This window comes from Embiotoca jacksoni, unplaced genomic scaffold, assembly GCF_022577435.1.
Source record: "Embiotoca jacksoni isolate LCO1_2020_lvr unplaced genomic scaffold, fEmbJac1.0.p SCAF_17, whole genome shotgun sequence".
Taxonomy (NCBI): Eukaryota; Metazoa; Chordata; class Actinopteri; family Embiotocidae; genus Embiotoca; species Embiotoca jacksoni.
Window position 1 is genome coordinate 8,404,416 of NW_027185307.1, and position 18,161 is coordinate 8,422,576.

General features: G+C 41.7%; 3 protein-coding genes across 3 annotated transcripts; 1 reads left to right on the top strand and 2 right to left on the bottom strand.

Annotated features, from left to right (window-relative positions):
- The first annotated feature begins 1,089 nt into the window (after positions 1–1,089).
- On the top strand, positions 1,090–4,508 carry LOC138199411 (B-cell receptor CD22-like). The gene is made up of 8 exons (XM_069151470.1): positions 1,090–1,106; positions 1,456–1,535; positions 1,689–2,084; positions 2,432–2,734; positions 2,829–3,089; positions 3,242–3,314; positions 3,634–3,673; positions 4,158–4,508. The coding sequence occupies exons 2-8, from the start codon at positions 1,463–1,465 to the stop codon at positions 4,206–4,208; spliced, it is 1,197 nt and encodes a 398-aa protein (XP_069007571.1). The 5' UTR covers positions 1,090–1,106; positions 1,456–1,462; the 3' UTR covers positions 4,209–4,508.
- Positions 4,509–6,420: 1,912 nt separating this feature from the next.
- On the bottom strand, positions 6,421–10,538 carry LOC138199195 (phosphoenolpyruvate carboxykinase [GTP], mitochondrial-like). The gene is made up of 5 exons (XM_069151132.1): positions 10,533–10,538; positions 9,926–10,172; positions 8,615–8,752; positions 8,165–8,260; positions 6,421–7,724 (listed from the first exon to the last, which is right to left on the bottom strand). The coding sequence occupies exons 1-5, from the start codon at positions 10,536–10,538 to the stop codon at positions 7,255–7,257; spliced, it is 957 nt and encodes a 318-aa protein (XP_069007233.1). The 3' UTR covers positions 6,421–7,254.
- Positions 10,539–12,655: 2,117 nt separating this feature from the next.
- Positions 12,656–15,599, bottom strand: LOC138199196 (homeobox protein Hox-D3-like). The gene is made up of 4 exons (XM_069151133.1): positions 15,182–15,599; positions 13,696–14,084; positions 13,466–13,606; positions 12,656–12,952 (listed from the first exon to the last, which is right to left on the bottom strand). The coding sequence occupies exons 1-4, from the start codon at positions 15,597–15,599 to the stop codon at positions 12,656–12,658; spliced, it is 1,245 nt and encodes a 414-aa protein (XP_069007234.1).
- Positions 15,600–18,161: the final 2,562 nt, after the last annotated feature.

Consider the following 18,161-nt stretch of genomic DNA (forward strand, 5'->3'; position numbering starts at 1 on the left):
GTAGTTTTGATACTAAAACGTTATCAAATATAAATTGAGTGTGTGTGTGTGTGTGTGTGTGTGTGTGTGTGTGTGTGTGTGTGTGTGTGTGTGTGTGTGTGTGTGTGTGTGTAGGTGTCATAGAGAAGTGGTTGGATGAATGATGATAACTTCATGAGAATAAGCTGAGTCCTTCAAGTAAACAGGAAGTTGATTCTTTGTGTTCTGCAGGATTCTCACTGTGACTGCAGCCACGTTGTTTCATAAGTTTCTTCATCATGTCGACACAAGAATTATTTCTATTGATCACATTTGGTTTTTATTCATTTATATGAAAGACTTTGCTTCTGCTGTTTGTTGGCTGACATTTATTGACAAGTGAAAAATAATCAAACACATTAACTCTGCGCTGCATGAAGTTCACAGATCTCAACTTTTTCCAATAATATTTCTCATTAACATCTGAGAAAACTTCAACAAATTCCTCATCTGATCTGCAGTCAGTCATTTTTCCTTCAAGCTCGTCAGGTGCTCTGAAAGCAAAACACACTTCATTTAAATATAAGAAACGTAGCATCAACTACAGTTTTGTTTTCTTTGATTTGATGCCATTTAAACTAAAGTCAGCAGTTTGTGTCACCAGGAGACATTGAAATGTTCATAGTTCAATAATTTATAATCTTTCATCCTTGTAATCATCAATAGTTAACAGGGAACTACAAATATAAATCTTCTTTAGTTAGCAGAGTTTAAAAAGCAACACAAGTTACATTCATGTTAAAACAGATTTCCTGCAGAAGAAACAGCAGTTCGTTCAAACTAAACTAAACATGTTCAACATATTACACATCTGACTGTTAAATCTACTGTTCAGCAGACAGATGAAGGTCAGACATGTGATTAAAACCATGTTTGAGAATGAATACGTCATTCACACCCTGCTGAGCTCAAGATGCCCCAAAAAGGTGACTTCCTCTTTGACAGAGTCGGAGCAGGAAGGATGAAGACTTCGTGGAACAACAAGTCTCTTTGCTTTTACATGACAGCAAACAAACAGGGAAGTTGGTTATTTGATCGGCGGCTGATCAACTCAACTTCTTTCTCCTTTTGAGCTGCAGATTCATTCGGTAAGAAAACTACATTTGTTCATACTTTACATTTTTAACCTGAGAGAAAACACATTTTATATTTTATGAATTAGTTTTACTGAAATAAATCACAAATAAATTTCCGGCTGCTTCTGTAAAATTTAAACTGTAACATCAAGAAGTCAATTTGTGTTATTCAGATTTTGAAATTTTGAAAACTTTCAACAGATGTTAGTAATCGTCATTTCTAACACAAACATCTGGTTGTTTGGGAAATTTTCTGGTTTGAATGTCTGAATTTGATGTTTCTTTAAAAATGTCAATACTTTGTTAAAATTGTTCTTTGATTAAGACACTAAAATACAACATGGTTTTCTTCTTTTTCCAGTCTGGAGATGAATTTCCTGGCAGCTCTGTCTGTGAACGTGGTGACAGTCAACATGTTACTGAGTGTCTTCTTTCTTCCAGGTGAGCTGTTTGTTCACTCACTTTTATTTACAGACTCGCATCATTCAAACTTTCTAACATTTGAAAGGACTTTTTTTTAAAGGACTCATACATGTTGCAGGATTGTAGTTTATATATAAAGAACTTGTGTTAATCACTATTCTGATTTTACAGGTGTTTTGGCTGCTTGTCTTTATCGTAAAGACCTCACCATCACTGCACCAAAGCAGATGGAAGCACTGAGTGGATCCTGTTTGCAAATCCCTTGTTCTTTTAGACCAAAACCATCGATACCATCGACATCATCATTTGACAGCAAAAGAGAAATCTTTGTAGTGTGGATTAAAAAGTATCCAAATTTCCAGAACAGACAACATAATGTAGTTTTCAACAGTAGTGGGAACGTTTCCAAATATCCAATGAAAATTACTGGAAACTTGAATGAAACAAACTGCACCACTCTGTTCTCTAATTTAAGTACAAATCATTCAGACAAATACTTCTTCAGAATTGAGAACTGGCCGTTCAGGGCAACAGTGTTTTGTCATCCTCTTCAAATAACAGTAAAAGGTAACAAAGTTTTGTTTTTATTAATCTATTATATTATTTTTCAGAATAAAATGTGAAATAAGGAGAAGTTTTAATTTAAAAGAGCAAACACCATGAATATAATCTTCACTGTGAAATTAAACATGAACTGTAGGATTATCAGCAGTATCAGTGAAGATCCTGCTGGGACACAGTATACATTAAACAATCTTTGATTTTAATATCTTCAATCCTTCACATTTATCATCACTTTTTTACGTGTAGGATCAAATAATTTACAGTGTTTTGCCAAGTCTTTGTTATTTGTCTAGTGTCTAGTAAATGTGCTTTATATTACTGTGTAAAATCTGTTTTATCTGAAACCACAGATTCTCCTTGGAAACCCAGAATTGAAATCTCAGGTGATCTGAAGGAGAAGAAGTCTGTCACTATCACCTGCTCAGCTTTCACTCCCTGTCCACACTCCCCTCCTCAACTCACCTGGACTCTCCAACAAGACTCTCACAACAACATGGAGGAAAACACAGATGGAACCTTTACAACTAAAATCCAGGAGACCGTCACTCTGTCAGACTCACATGATGGAAACAACATCAGCTGCTCTGCCAGATATCCTGTGAATGAAGGAGATTTCAAGACAGCAGAGACAGAAGTGACTCTCAATGTTTCATGTGAGACGACCAGAGTTTGTTACTGGATCCTGTCAGCACGTCCTGATTCACGTCAGCTGTTTCTAATGAATAAAATCTGTCACGTTCTCCTCAGATGCTCCTAAAGACACCTCAGCATCCATCAGTCCATCAGGTTTGGTGTCAGCAGGCAGCTCGGTGAATCTCACCTGCTCCAGCAGAGCCAAGCCTCCCGTCAGCAGCTTCACCTGGTTCAAGAACAGCACAGATGGACCCATGAAAGTAGCTGAAGGAGAGATTTACAGCTTCAATGCAACAGATGAAGGAGTTTATTACTGTGTGGCCACAAATGATCTTGGTGAACAGACATCATCTGTGATGCATCTAACTTGTACAGGTAAACAGGTTTTGTTTTAATCCATTATAGAGCATTTTACTATATTAATATAAAATCAGTGAAAACCCAATTTATTTACATAAATCTATTAACTTTTCCAAGTATTTTTTCTGTATTCTTTTAGTCACTTAGTCTCATTTTTCCAGGAACAGGGAGCTTTCCACTACGGCTTCTACTTATTACAGGGAGCACTGTCATTATTCTCCTACTGGTTGTCTGTATTTGGTAAGTATCATAAATTAAAGCATCTGAATGTTGAAGGTGTTTAAGGTGAGAGCATCATAAATAGGTGATATGGAAATTTGGTTCCTCACATTAAATTTGTTTACCATCAAACAAACATGTCATGCAAGTTGTTTTTTGTAGTCGACTTGCTGTTTGATTTATAAACGTCAGTCCTCCTTTAGTTTCCCCCACAACCTCCACCAGTTGATTTCAATAAGATGTTTGTCACTGATGCACATTGAATAATGTATGTTTTATACCAGCCTTTACTCTCTCACTCTATATATAATTACTATGACAGCTCTCTCATGTTTTCCAGCTGGTTCAAGTCCAAATATTCAACTCGTCAACAGACTCAGGTGAGAAAATGCGAAACTTTTTGTTGTACAGTGCTGCACTGTTTTAATTGCACTCTACGAATGTAAATGATGTGAATAGTAAGCAGAACATTATTGAGGTTACTGAGCAGAGACATAGAAAATGTGACAAAACAGCCTGTTAACAACACTGTGGGTGGAAACGTTGAGCAACAACCCACAAAAGACTGAACAAGCCAAACATCAGTCGACTGTTTCTGACCGTTTCTGGATGCCATCAGGAAGCTGGTTTAAGAACAGTAGCAACTAGTCCTCATGCACATCAGACACATTTATTATTTTAGGCTTTTACATGATTTATAGTAGTCTGGATGAACCAACTGTGACTCACAGCTTCAGTTTTCTTCGTTGTTGTAACCGACTGGTAATTAGTGACCGATGGTGTGTGTGTGTGTGTGTGTGTGTGTGTGTGTGTGTGTGTGTGTGTGTGTGTGTGTGTGTGTGTATGTGTGTTTTTTTTCAACAGGACACAAAAGAAGCAGACTATGTCAACATGGTCGAGGTTCAGACATCATGAAGCTACAAGGAGAGGAGGAAGATGTCGACCTCTTCGTCAACAGACTGATTTATTATCTTTATCTCTTATTTCTGTCTGCACATGTTATTAATGATATTTTAGTGGATTGCAGCATCATCCAGGCCTGTACATATGACATAATACTGCTTTGTAGAAGGTGAACTAAAGAGGAACATTTTAAGATAAAATCTTTGTAATATAAAGTTCTTGTTTCTCTGTGGAGCTCAAACAAAGTTCATGTTTTCTTCCTTTTATGTAGCAAACTCAAAATTAAACACAACTTCATCAATAATCTGTAAATTTGGCGTGTTTTGCCTTCTATTCATGTTTCTTTCAATAAATTTAAGGTCAAAACAATTTCCTCACTTTGTGTTTCTTTGTTTACAATAATTAACAACAGGACAGTTAAAAGTACATATTGGTGATGAAGAGCATGAAGAAGAAGAGGAAGAAGAAGAAGAAGTGTACATTTACTGACTGATCTGTTGACAGACATGAATCCTCGGTGCTCAGGTGTTCAGTGAGTCGGTGTGGTGCAAGTTTAATGTAGTTTTGATACTAAAATGTTGTCAAATATAAATTGAGTGTGTGTGTGTGTGTGTGTGTGTGTGTGTGTGTGTGTCTGTCTGTGTGTGTGTGTGTGTGTGTGTGTGTGTGTGTGTAGGTGTCAGAGAAGTGGTTGGATGAATGATGATGACTTCATGAGAATAAGCTTCTATTATAAGAACAGTAACAACTAGTCCTCATGCACATCAGACACATTTATTATTTTAGGCTTTTACATGATTTATAGTAGTCTGGATGAACCAACTGTGACTCACAGCTTCAGTTTTCTTCGTTGTTGTAACCGACTGGTAATTAGACTTGTTTCTGATTACGCAGCCACGCTGAAAGGCGGACCAATCACCGGCCAGTGTCGGTCGTTAGTGCGTCTGTCCCGCCTCCTCTTCACTGTGATTGGACGGCTGGTGACAGAGACGATCTCTCGGTGACCGGAATAACACGCTGAACACTCAGCGGCCCGTCACGCTGCTGGCGTTCATTCAAAACAACTTTAAAAATATGCTGAACATATACAGTCGATGTTTGTACGCAGGAAAAAGTGTTTTGGAGGTGGCAGCGGTGGAAGAGTGGCGGCCGGTTTAGGCGCGAGTTGATTGGTTGAAATTAACCCGAGGTCTCCGCCAACTCTGGATGGAACAACTACAAACCATCGGGTTGTTTGCAGACCTGTATTCATGCAGTGAAATAGGTTCGGGTTCACACCAGGCCAGATTTATACACCAGCAGAAGTACTTTAAATCTGCTCAGTAACTAACTGCAAACCATTGAAGAGCAGGTCGATGTTCATCAGCTGTTTGAACCAAATATTAAATAACTGTGAGGTGTGTTAATTTAACAAATGTGACATTAGCTCTCTAATTTCTGACCCATTTACAGTGAAATGCAACAGAAGCATTGATGCAGTTGATACGTCGGACCTGATGATGACGGATTCATCTCCCAACATTTCTAATTCAGTACATTTTCCCCTCAGAGTCAAACAAGGGAGGAGTTTGCTCTTCAAGTGCCGGCCAATGTAAAAGAGGAGGAGATCCATTATGAAGATGTCAGCTTCTCCAGGCAGAGACCTGAACGTCTCACCGTCTCAGTGCAGGACGGCGGACAGCAGCAGGAGACGTAGTAGCACAGGTCCAAGTGTTGAAGGTAGAGAGGAGCGTTACGCACACAGCTGGTGGTCCAGAGGAGCTCTACGCTCAAGTGAAGACAAACTGATTTCAGTTTGGGGATCTCATACTGTAACTTTACTTTTTGCTTTTCAAGATGTTGATGTTAACAGGCCCTTAACGCCCTGCAGCTCACAGGCTTCAGTCAGTTATGATAATATCACAGTTCATATTTGTGTTCAGACTTCGTACATCTGTTGTACTGCAATAAGTAATCTGCATCTCACATGTACACCAGAAATAAAAGTCTTAAAGCTGTAAACAGGGAACTTAAATATAAATAACAAAAAGCAGCGATGTGAAAGATGAGATTTAGATTAAATATGTTATTTTTACTGTTCTTGTGCCGCTACATCCTTTAAAAAAAAAAAAAACGTGTTAAACTACTGCAAAAATAAAGAAGTCACTGCTTCCGCTTTTGAAGATGTTTATTCATTGCACTGTAATAAAAATCTTGGCATACAACTGCAAAACAAAATTCCAAGTAATCTCAGTTGCATTTATTGGTCCAACATTTCACATATTGTGAGTAAACATCACCTGAAATCTTACAGTTTAATCACAAACATTACAAAAGTGGTGAGATGAAGAATTCATAGGAGTCCTGGACTACAATGTTCTCACTTTTATTTTTGTAATATCACACTCAATTTAAAATAAAGGGCAATATCTGGTGAGACTCAGTTGATAACGTATTGAAAATGTAATTCAAAACTTTTATTTAGTAAAAGTGTTCAAACTTTATCTGCCCTTTCAGAATTTATCCTTAAAAAAGGTCTTTGGTCGTCAGCCTGTAAACACTCGCAGCCTGGACGCTGCCTGGTTCAAAAAGGCACTACGAGGTTGATTGTACTCCAGCACCACGCCGGGAGTTGTGAGTGAATGGAGGTAGTGACATGAGCTTCTCTCTCTGGGAAACCCGAACATTCACGTCCCTCGCAGCCACCGGTCCCTCAAAGTGTTGCAGCATTAGTGTGAAGTAAGGTTGGTGTTGCAGTGTACATTTGGTTTTCCTAACAGATTTCTCTTCATGCAGAGAAGGGCAGCGGTCACGGACTGAGTTTTCATGCACAGAGAAGGTTAACTAGTGATTGAATAAGTTCTGTATTATTCTGACTGAGCAGCGAGGCTCTTATAGGAGCTGCTGCCATGTTTGTGGCTTGTATCTCCACCTGGTCATCAGTTTTGATGCTCACCTGTAAAAAGCCTTTCTAAGCTCCACATTTCTCTCTGTATGTAAACCCGGTCAGTGTCTCTGGTTCTGATCCGACTCCTGTGTCTCCCTCCCTTCTTCTGCTGTACTTCCTGTCAGCAGGGTTTTAACTGTGCACTCTGTCCTCCAGCGCCTTCAGCTCGGCCTCCACCTGAGCCGGCAGGTCGGCTCCGACCTGCTGGGTGAAGTAGGCTCTCAGCTCCTTGGTCTCCTTCTGCCAGAAAGGCTCGGGCACGTCGAACAGGGCGCCCATATCCACCTTGCCGCCGAGGCCTTTGGTTTCGATGGCGCCGTCGACCGGCAGCCAGCCGATGATGCTCTTCTTGGCCGCCTCGTCCTCCCTCTCCCTGCCGCAGCGCTTGAAGATCCACTCCAGCACGCGGGCGTTTTCGCCGAAGCCGGGCCAGAGGAAGGCGCCGCTCGCCGGGTCTTTCCTGAACCAGTTGACGTGGAAGATCTTGGGCAGGTGAGTCGGCGCCTTTCGGCTCTGCATGCTCAGCCGGTGAGCGAGGTAGTCGCCAAAGTTGTAGCCGAAGAACGGACGCATGGCGAAGGGGTCGTGCGTGATCATCTTGCCTGAAGGAAAAACAGTTGAATACTTTGTAAATGTGATGAAGCTTCAGTTTAGTTTATTGAGTTTATTTATAAGAGGGAGCATGTACAAAATACATTCATCTCAAAAAGATGCTTTGTACCACATCTAGCTACGAGCTCATTTCTATCTGCAGTCCCTGGAGAGGTGAAAGGAAACAATACAACTCAGAGCGAGATACAATCATGCATGTATCCAAAATGTATAAAAACAGGTTGTCAAATGTAAAATGATTATTTAAAATGAACTTTTTAGCTTCACGGGTGAAGAAACCTCTGCAGGTTTTTAGATTGACGTCGAGCTCGTTTGATTCATGAAAAGTTCATTTAAAGTCCGTGTCTGACCATTGTCTTAAAATACATCATCAACAGAAGGATTCTGGATCAACCTGAAGCTCAACAGAGCATCATGTGGATTTTCGTACCTTTATGCTCAGCAGCTGCTGTGACCTCTGACCTCATCGAGGCTCCGACGAACACACCGTGCTGCCAGTTGAAAGACTCGTAGACCAGAGGGACTCCTGACAACATCAGCATTTCATCATGTTTACTGCACAGCTTCTGTCCGTTGTAAATGTTCTTGTGCTGATATGAAACTGGTGTTTATGCTGTAATGACTCAAACTTATATTACGTTAAAGAAGAAGACAGAAACATCGTGTTGCATCAGGCAGACCGTGCACAGTGTACTTAAATACTTGAAGTCACTTCAAAAGCTTTTCCAGGATATAAAAACTGTCTAATTAGAAATAATCTACCTGTAGAAACAAAGAAAGAAAAGAAGGATTCTCCACATTTTTACTGCTTCTTTTTCCCTCTAATTCTACTACGAGGTCAAAGTAAAAAAACCTCTTCATCTGTGTCGTCGACACCAACCTTCAGGCCTCCTGCCACCGAAGATGATGGCGTCAATGGGAACGCCCTCCTCGCTCTCCCACTGGGGGTCGATGATGGGACACTGAGCCGCCGGGGCGCAGAAGCGGGAGTTGGGGTGAGCGCAGGGTGTCGAGCTTCCTGTGTAGAAAGAGGACAGTTTGTTCTACCTTCAGCGTTCATAGTGTTATTTAATGTGAGAGATTGGATCCAGAACTTATCTGCTGTCTGCTGTTTATCTCAGTTCATACTGTGTCTGATCTTCACAAACAGTTCCTCTCAGCGAGCTCCAAACTTCAAAAAAATGTTGAGCAAAGTGGTCTTAAGAGTGAGTTAGTAAACTTCTTAGAGCAACTCTGAAACCCTTATCTTAGTGAGATGTAGCTGACACCGTTGCTAGGTAGGATACGTCCTTCTAAAAGATGTGATTGGCTAATAAAATAAAAAGCTCTGTGTTAACGGGCACAGAACGGACAGTGACCTCCAGTGGAAATGAAATGAACTGCATCCTATTAAGAGGCTGTGAAAGTGCTGCAAGTGTTTGTTTGCAGTGTGTGTGTGTGTGTGTGTGTGTGTGTGTGTGTGTGTGTGTGTGTGTGTGTGTGTGTGTGTGTCACGCCTTGTTTTAGAAGAGGAAATAAAAGACATGGATGCACCTTGCTAGATTGTCTCCAAGCAAGAAGTGGGATGTTCTGAATCTGTTTCTTCATAAATATGTTTCTAAAACTTCAGTAGTGCAGTTGTAGCTCTAAATGTTCTTTTACTTATCAATGTTTTCACAGGTTATTCATTGACTCACCACAGGCATTGTACGTATCATTGAGGATTAACAAGTGTGATGAATGTTAGAGTTTATTATAGCCTAATATCACAAGGCCTGTCTCAAAGGCTTTTCCTTTTACTTTAAAGTATCGGCGATAAACTGACTTTACCAGACGTAAAGGATTACTTCTTCTCATATTTTCAGTTGGAGTTTTTGGCTGGCTAGGTAGAGCACCTCTTGTTTGTTATTGCGGTATTTAATAATTAACTGTGCAATATGACAAGCCTGCTCAGTTAATTATTTATTTATCTATAATGTTTTAACAGCATTCGCGCTTTCTTTTCTAGTACTTTAGGAACAGAAAGTTAGTTGAAAACAAATTCCTTCAGGCCAGTTCAACTTCTGCTTTACCAAGTAATGGATCCATTTTTTGTCGTTACATTTTAGACAGCTCTGCAACACTTTGAGGCAGCGGTACGTGGACTGATTAAAATCAATGCTGGTCTTGCTTTCACTCGGTCATTTGTTCCTGCAGCTCCTCTGTTCCTCACCTGGAGTGTAGTGAACTCGATCCACTGGTGGAGCGGCTCCACGCAGGCTCTGCCGGCCACCACCGTGCTCCTCCTGCTGGGCGCCTGGGTGCTGGTGGGCTTCCCCCTCACCGTCACCGGCGGCATTGTGGGAAAGAACCGAGCTGGCAGCTTCCAGGCGCCGTGCCGCACGCGTAACATCCCCCGGCAGATTCCCACACAGCCCTGGTACAAACACCCGGTCGTACACATGGCCATCGGCGGCTTCCTACCCTTCAGGTGAGCCCAGAAAATTGAATAGCATTTAGTATTTCCTCTCAAGAGTGCACAGTTGAAGGGCAAGGAAATAAAAAGATGAAGAGCAAAGTTAACAAATTTGATTAAAAGACAACATGTTTAGGGCTTCAAATTATTTATGAACTATTTAAAGTTCATTCATAACTTATACTCTTTATTCATATTTAAAGGACCCGTTTTGTATAATATATATTTGTATAAATTTAGATTTCCGATGCTTTTTTTTTTTATATTAAAAAGCTACATCTACAAATAGAGTGAAAACATCAAAACTGTCAGTCCACTGAGAAATACACACCGCTCGTATCCAGAAACTTTTTCACAAGTTTGCGATCATGTCACTTGTCAATCCTCAGTGTGGCCCACTTTCCAAATTTAATGTGGAAGAAAATAAGGCGATCATTCTGTGGAGTTCTTGGCAAGCAACAAGATCGAAGAAAATCTGTGATTGGCCGGGACGTGTGCCACTCAAAAGTCAGCCAATCAGGAGAGAGGGTCGTTCATATCATTGCATCTTAAAAGCAAAGACAAAAAGCAGCCTGTTGTTGGTAGTGCTTCAGAAAGATGCTTAAGAGAGTAAAACTTCAAAGTGATAGGTTTGTGTCGTCATGGCTGATCATTTTAGATTATTATTCATACTATTGAACCACACAAATAAAAACGAAAATATTGCCTGTTAATTTCCAGATTCTCACACTAAAGCCTACTTTGCATGAATTCTTGCCCACAGTGCCATCTCTGTGGAGCTGTACTACATCTTCACCACCGTTTGGGGCAGAGAGCACTACACCCTCTATGGCATCCTGCTGTGCGTCTTCGCCATCCTCGTCTCAGTGGGTGCCTGCATCTCGGTGGCGCTGACCTACTTCCTGCTGTCAGGCGAGGACTACCGGTGGTGGTGGCGGAGCGTGCTGAGCACCGGCTCAACCGGCCTCTTCATCTTCGTCTACTCGGTTTTCTACTATAGGAATCGGTCGTCTATGAGCGGCCTGGTGCAGAGCACAGAGTTCTTCGGCTACTCTCTGCTCACAGCGCTCGTCTTCTCACTGATGCTGGGCAGCGTGTCCTTCTGGGCCTCACTGGCATTTATCTGTTACATCTACCGGAGTCTCAAGATGGACTAGACATATGTACACACACACACGCACACACACACACACACAGCTGTAAACATATTTCCTCATCGCACACATGGACAATCTTCATTGTTTTCTTTTGCTCTTTCACTCACACACAACAAACACCTCCTATTGTGTTAACGGGAGGAGACACAGGGGCCTTTACCTTGATTTGAAGGGAGTTGAACTACCGTCATTTTTGAATAAGGGATAGCTGGGTGGACGGACAAATGAAGGACAATTGGGGTGGTGAGATCATCATGGATTTTAAGGATAAAATGGAATATTTTAGGACAAAGGGATGATTTTATCTCATCAGGAGTGAATGGGTGAAATGTATGATATACAAGTGAATGCATTGAATACATTGTACGATGCAGTGTGACATCACCTGCTCTGGTTGCTACTTCAGTATCTATATAAGCAGGACAGGAGCTAAATGTTCTATAGTCCCCATATTAACCAACTATTGAGACAGATGACTCACTGTAGTTTTGATCAATTATGCAGCAAGTGTTGTTACTTGCTCCGATACTCCCCCCCCCCCACCCCCACCCCCTTCCTTCACACACACTTGACCATAGCAGCCTGTTCCAATATAACATTGTTTTGCACCAGCCCTGCAGTAGATAAGAGGAACAATGCCTGGTAGGTTGAAGAGCTGTTGGTGATGGGAGCAATATTGTAATTGTATTCTAAGGTCACCACTGACTGTGAATTTGGTTCTGATGTAAATATAGTCTTTTCAATAAAATGCTTTTCAATACATTTGTCAGCAAACATCTTTTTTGTCTCCTATCTTCTGGAAATGTATTTATACCCTGCCAACATGAATCACATTTCAACAACAAAAAAGACAAGTCTCACACTTATTGTGTAGTATGTATTTTTTTGGCAAATATATATATTTTTTATTGTTTTTGGCAAATGTATTTGTTTGTCATTCCAATTCAGTGATTACAAATTAATGAGCATTACATAGTCAGCAACTGCAACTACTTGACACGTTAAAAAAAAAAAAAAAAAAGATTCATCTAACTTGGACACGTCTATTGACCTTAAGGGCAAAAAAACACAGTGACCTACGTTAAGGAAACACAAAAGTTTAAAAAAGTTCCAAAAAAAGTTCACAATAAAATTCAGTAAAACACGAGTTAGAACAAGGCCTATGTGGCAGGATAAAAATTACCTCAATTACAAGTCAGGAAACTTCTGGAGGAGATTCTTGTATACAAGTCAGATGATATTTACAGAAAAGCGTGTACACTGGTGAGCTCAAAAATTCACTACAGGCTGGGGTTGTACATCATGGCAGGATTGAAGGAGTTATGGTTGCTCACATCTCTGCTCTCGAAGCCAATATTGTTGCCAACATTGTTGACGGGGGAACAGTTGGCGGATTAAGGGCACCGAGGCGATTACATGGGTCGACCTCAGGTGGCATAGGCCAGCTGGTCACCTGGGGTGTGTTGGGCACAGCAGACTGTACTGAGCCGGTGGGCCAGGAAGAGCAACCTGCAGAACCGGCTGGACCATTCATGGCGCCCATATAGAGAGCCGGGTTCTGTGGAGGCGCCGTCATCATGTGCTGGTTATAACACACCTGCAACTGTGGCAGCATCCCTCCCTGATACTGGAAAACAAACAAGTGGCATTTCAAAATTAATAATACTATTTACATTCTTGACAATATGACAAAAATACTGGAATTTTTTTCCCATTAACTTAAGAACATAAAAAAATAAGCAATATTGTTCGTTAACCTTCAAATATTCAGTCAAAAAAAAAAATCATCTCTCACTTCAGTGAGATTCAAATTCTGTATAAAATGCAGCCGCTTTTAGTCGTGTATGTAATGTGCATCATATGTAATTAGTTGGAGTATTACCATTATCACATTAAGAATTATATAATATTATGGTCAACCATATCCCATTTACAAAGCTTATCTAATTTGACTGTTTCATCTCGCCTTTAAGGCCGTAACCAGACTATGGTTAGGCCTCCATTTTGGATGTCTTGCTCTATGTCCAAACCGCCGTTTCTCTGTTATCAGTTAACAAGAAACCCGGGCCGGACAAACTTTAGCCTCAAACATCCTGAGTGCATATGTAGACCAGTGCTTGAAATAACGGGAGGTACTTACAGGTGGGATGTGTGAGGGCATGTTAAATATGGGTCCATGAAGCGGGGCGTTGTTGTAGATGGCATAGCGCTCCGCCACCCAGCTGGTGTCCTTCTGACGCCTCCTCAGGTTCATCCTGTGGTTCTGAAACCAGGTCTTCACCTACAAAACAAGTTCAAACAAACACTGATTAGAAGATCTATTAGAAGTCTTTGTGATTGTCATGCAGGAACCTTCATTAATCCTCTCACCTGTTTGTAGGTCAACCCAGTCACTTCAGCCAGGTTCTTCATTTCAATCGGGGAGAGGTACTTCTGAACATGGAAGCGTTGGACAAGCATTTTCAACTGACCCTCTGAAAAGGCTGTGCGCACCTTTCCTTTGGGTTTAGTTACAACAGCAGTATCAGTCGTATCAGCAGAATCAGTAGTATCAGCAGAATCAGTGGTATCAGCAGTATCAGTCCTCGTCTTCTCTTTTGGGGCTGGGAGTGGTGAGTCCAGAGCAAGATCATTGGCCACTAAGTCCCATAAAGTGGTATAAGTCAGCAGCTCCTTCTCGAAGAGCTCTTTCTCTGACCATGAGGAGGGGTCTGCCTGGGGAAGGATTCCCCCTTGGCTGCTGCCAGAGGCCCAGGACTCTGAAGAGAAAGGGGAACAGTGAGCACAAGTCAATAAGGTGGTAGTAGTAGTGAGTTGCAAGAGAAACAAAATACAAAAAGCAGTGTGTCATGGTCACTGTTTAGATATCTAGGAGTTGTTTCAATCCAGAATCAGCTCATCCAGAATGCAGCAGCTCTGGTCTTTAACCTCCTAAATTCACCACTACTACTACTACTACTACTACTCCTCCTCCTCCTTCCTCCCCCCCTTCACTGTTTACCAGTAGCTGCCCACAGCTGCGGGGGGGGGGGAGGGGGGGGCTGCTGCAGCAGGCTGCCATTGGCGCGGTGCCATCTAACCTGAGGTGCATGTTTTTTGGGTGTTGGGAGGAAGCCTGAGAACCTGGAGAGAATCCACACAAGTACAGGGGGAACATGCAAACTCCACACAGAAATGCCCAGGACTGGATTCAAACCCTGAACCTTTTTTGTTGTTGTTGTTGTTGCTGTGAGGAGACAATGCTGACCACTGTGCTGCCCATCCCTTGAATAGGAGAACTTTAATAACACTTAAAATGACACTTACTGATAGAACTTTGTAGTTTGGCTTTCTTGAATAAATTGTATTTTCTTGATTCCTGTTGTTCTGGGTTTTGTAGCCTCATGTTTGAAATGCACTTATTGTAAGTCGCGTTTGGATAAAAGCGTCAGCGAAATGTAATGTAATGTAATATCAAATAATATCATGGTACATTGTACTGCTACTATTTCTATATTCGTTGCACTTTCGGTACTTACAGTAAAGGACTATTTCTAACGTTTTGCTGCACTTATTTTGTCGCCACTATCACATTCTGCCACCAGATATCGCCAGTTTTCTTTTGAAAGGAGAAATAATTGGCGGGATATTTGAAAACCCTTCTGAAACAACGATAGACCTCAGCTGGATTTCATGGTCAACTTATTGTAAGTCGCTCTGGATAAAAGCGTCAGCTAAATGAAACGTAATGTCATGCAATGTAACTCCAGGAAGAAATTGGCGCCCTCAGCATGCAAGGAGGAAATGTAAGCACTGACAAAAATGATGAAAATAGCAGCGGGTGGACTGACTCTAGTTTGCGGTTTTGGATACATACCTGGTGAGACCTGGGCCTCCATGGAGATGTTTGAATCGCTCCTGGTCTGCTTGGCCTCGTTTTCCCGTGTGTCGTAGGGAGCCTGGTGCGGTCCGGGCAGCAACATGTTGCCGGCCTGGGCGCCGTTGAGATGAACAACCCCGGAGCCCTGGTCGAGGTTTTGGCCGTTCTTGGCTTGCTGGTGCAGGCTGTCCAGCGGGAAATCCGCCTGCGTAACAGGGTTGTTGATATCGGCTGTGTCGACGGCGTCGTAGTACGCCTGCAGTTCTTCGAAATTGTAGTTGCTCATGTCAGGGAATCCGGTTTCATCCCAGCTGGTGATGTTGTTTTGAGTCTGCTCCTGGTTTTGCTTTGACATCCCGGCGTACATATAGGTCCTGTAAAATGTAGTGAAGTCCAGCTTATGGAGCTCATCCATCCAACCAATTTTCTGCAGAGATAAAAACTCAAACTCAAACCTCAAAACTCAAATCCAAGAGCAGCTCAAGTCTTGGCACCAAACCGTCCAAGGAGTCCTCAGACGCATCAATACATGAGAGTGTGGGTTCTCTCCGGGTTCTCCGGCTTCCTCCCATCATCCAAAAACATGCACCTCAGGTCAGGTTACCTGGCGCCGCGCGAGTGGCAGCCTGCTGCAGCATCTCCCCCCTGAGAGCCCCCCTGCTGTAGTGAAGAAATTTCCCCTCGGGGATTAATAAAGTGTATAAAATAAAATAAAAAAATAAAAAATAAAAAAAAAGATCGAACTGGATTTGTCCTCCTGAAGCGGGTCCTGGAACACGAATAAAATCCAACTGGATAAGATCTTCTGATGCGCGAACTGGTCACAGTCTGGTGTATTAAGAATCGTTCCTTAAATATGAACACAATTTGGTACGGCCTCCTGAGACTCGCCCCCCCCCATGTTTAACCACCAGGGTGGTGGGTAGGTGTTGTCAGCAGGTATGTGGGGGATTAAATTCCAGGCTCCTGGTGGCCCCGAAATGTTCACGTTTAATTTCCTGCAATGGCAGCACACAAACCTTTAGTGCTTTTAACCCCTGATCACAAGTTTACTAGTTTCATAACTGATTTTGTTTTCAGGAGGCTCAGCTGCAGATTAATAGATTCTGGATCACAAGCATGGATATTTGATGAGGGTGGGTTTAAACCAGAAAGTCAAACCAGCTTCCCTTCTCTCCTGACATGGGGGACATTTTTTTTCCGCCATCAGCAAAACTTTTCAGAAAGATGGAATATTATCTTATTGCTTCATGTCTGCTGCTGTAGCAAAAAAAATGTCCCCTTGGGGATTTATAAAGTAACTACCTAACCTAACCTAATAGGTGAGAGTGATCATTACCACCCAGCATGTGTGTTTTTACTCACCCTCCTTGTCTGTATTGAGGTCATGGTTCAAGGTAATGGTGTGAGAGAGTGATCAAAAGGAGAGGGTAAGGGACATCTCTAACTGAAGTCTGGCTCATTTGAATATGAATACACTGGAACTGGGGAATGGCCCCCCCTGTTTAACTGTCCTTGTGGTGGGTGTTGTCAGCAGGTATGTGGGGGATTTCATTCCAGCCAATCACTTCCATTGATTCAGCTTACTCATTTTAAATATGTTTCAGGTTAGGGAACACAAAAACAGTTACAAAAAACAAAAGCAACAATTGATAAAGGTAAACCATTTTTAATTTAGCCCTCTTCTTTAACAATAAATGAACTGTACCTAAACTCACAACATTCACATTATTAAGGACCTGCTTAACTATTTTACTCAATGTCCCCAACATTGACTTGTGAGTTTTGCTGTATTCCCAATGTTGAACAGGCAAACCAAGCAGCTGCTTGGGAGCCCCGGGCTCCTCTTAATTTCCTGCAATGGCAGCACACAAACCTTTAGTGCTTTTAACCCCTGATCACAAGTTTACTAGTTGCATAACTAATGTTGTTTTCACCAGGCTCAGCTGCAGATTAATAGATTCTGGATCACAAGCATGGATATTTGATGAGGGTGGGTTTAAACCAGAAAGTCAAACCAGCTTCCCTTCTCTCCTGCCTTGTATGACATGGGGGAAATTTTTTTTCCGCCATCAGCAAACCTTTTCAGAAAGATGGAATATTATCTTATTGCTTCATGTCTGCTGCTGTAGCAAAGAAATGTCCCTTTCGGGATTAATAAAGTCATGACCTAACCTAACCTAACCTAACTGAAGTCTGGCTCATTTGAATACGAATACGCTGGAACTGAGTACAGCCCCCTACTTTAAATACCAATTTACTTGATTTTGAATTGGGTATGGTCTACTGAGAATCGCCCCCCCCTGTTTAACTGTACATGTGGTGGGTGTTGTCAGCAGGTATGTGGGGGATTTCATTCCAGCCAATCACTTCCATTGATTCAGCTTACTCATTTTAAATATGTTTCAGGTTAGGGAACACAAAAAACAGTTACAAAAAAACAAAAGCAACAATTGATAAAGGTAAACCATTTTTAATTTAGCCCTCTTCTTTAACAATAAATGAACTGTACCTAAACTCACAACATTCACATTATTAAGGACCTGCTTAACTACTTTACTCAATGTCCCCAACATTGACTTGTGAGTTTTGCTGTATTCCCAATGTTGAACAGGCAAACCAAGCAGCTGCTACGGAGCCCCGGGCTCCTCTTAATTTCCTGCAATGGCAGCACACAAACCTTTAGTGCTTTTAACCCCTGATCACAAGTTTACTAGTTGCATAACTGATTTTGTTTTCACCAGGCTCAGCTGCAGATTAATAGATTCTGGATCACAAGCATGGATATTTTATGAGGGTGGGTTTAAACCAGAAAGTCAAACCAGCTTCCCTTCTCTCCTGCCTTGTATGACATGGGGGAAATTTTTTTCCTCCATCAGCAAACCTTTTCAGAAAGATGGATTAGGTTAGAGTGATCATTACCACCCAGAGTGTGTTTTTACACACCTTCCTTGTCTGTATTGAGGTAATGGTTCAA

What these genes read in the sequence shown, in the direction of transcription:
- LOC138199196 (XM_069151133.1), bottom strand. Translation starts at nt 15,599, where the DNA reads ATGGATGAGCTCCATAAGCTGGACTTCACTACATTTTACAGGACCTAT. An exon ending in GGAGGCCCAGGTCTCACCAG is followed by an intron (nt 14,085 to 15,181) that starts GTATGTATCCAA and finishes CTTTCTCTTCAG; the next exon opens with AGTCCTGGGCCTCTGGCAGC. An exon ending in CTGGGTTGACCTACAAACAG is followed by an intron (nt 13,607 to 13,695) that starts GTGAGAGGATTA and finishes CTTGTTTTGTAG; the next exon opens with GTGAAGACCTGGTTTCAGAA.
- LOC138199411 (XM_069151470.1), top strand. Translation starts at nt 1,463, where the DNA reads ATGAATTTCCTGGCAGCTCTGTCTGTGAACGTGGTGACAGTCAACATG. An exon ending in GAGTGTCTTCTTTCTTCCAG is followed by an intron (nt 1,536 to 1,688) that starts GTGAGCTGTTTG and finishes CTGATTTTACAG; the next exon opens with GTGTTTTGGCTGCTTGTCTT. An exon ending in CAACTCGTCAACAGACTCAG is followed by an intron (nt 3,674 to 4,157) that starts GTGAGAAAATGC and finishes TTTTTTCAACAG; the next exon opens with GACACAAAAGAAGCAGACTA.
- LOC138199195 (XM_069151132.1), bottom strand. An exon ending in TCGAGTTCACTACACTCCAG is followed by an intron (nt 8,753 to 9,925) that starts GTGAGGAACAGA and finishes CTTTCTACACAG; the next exon opens with GAAGCTCGACACCCTGCGCT. An exon ending in CGGTGGCAGGAGGCCTGAAG is followed by an intron (nt 8,261 to 8,614) that starts GTTGGTGTCGAC and finishes TGATGTTGTCAG; the next exon opens with GAGTCCCTCTGGTCTACGAG.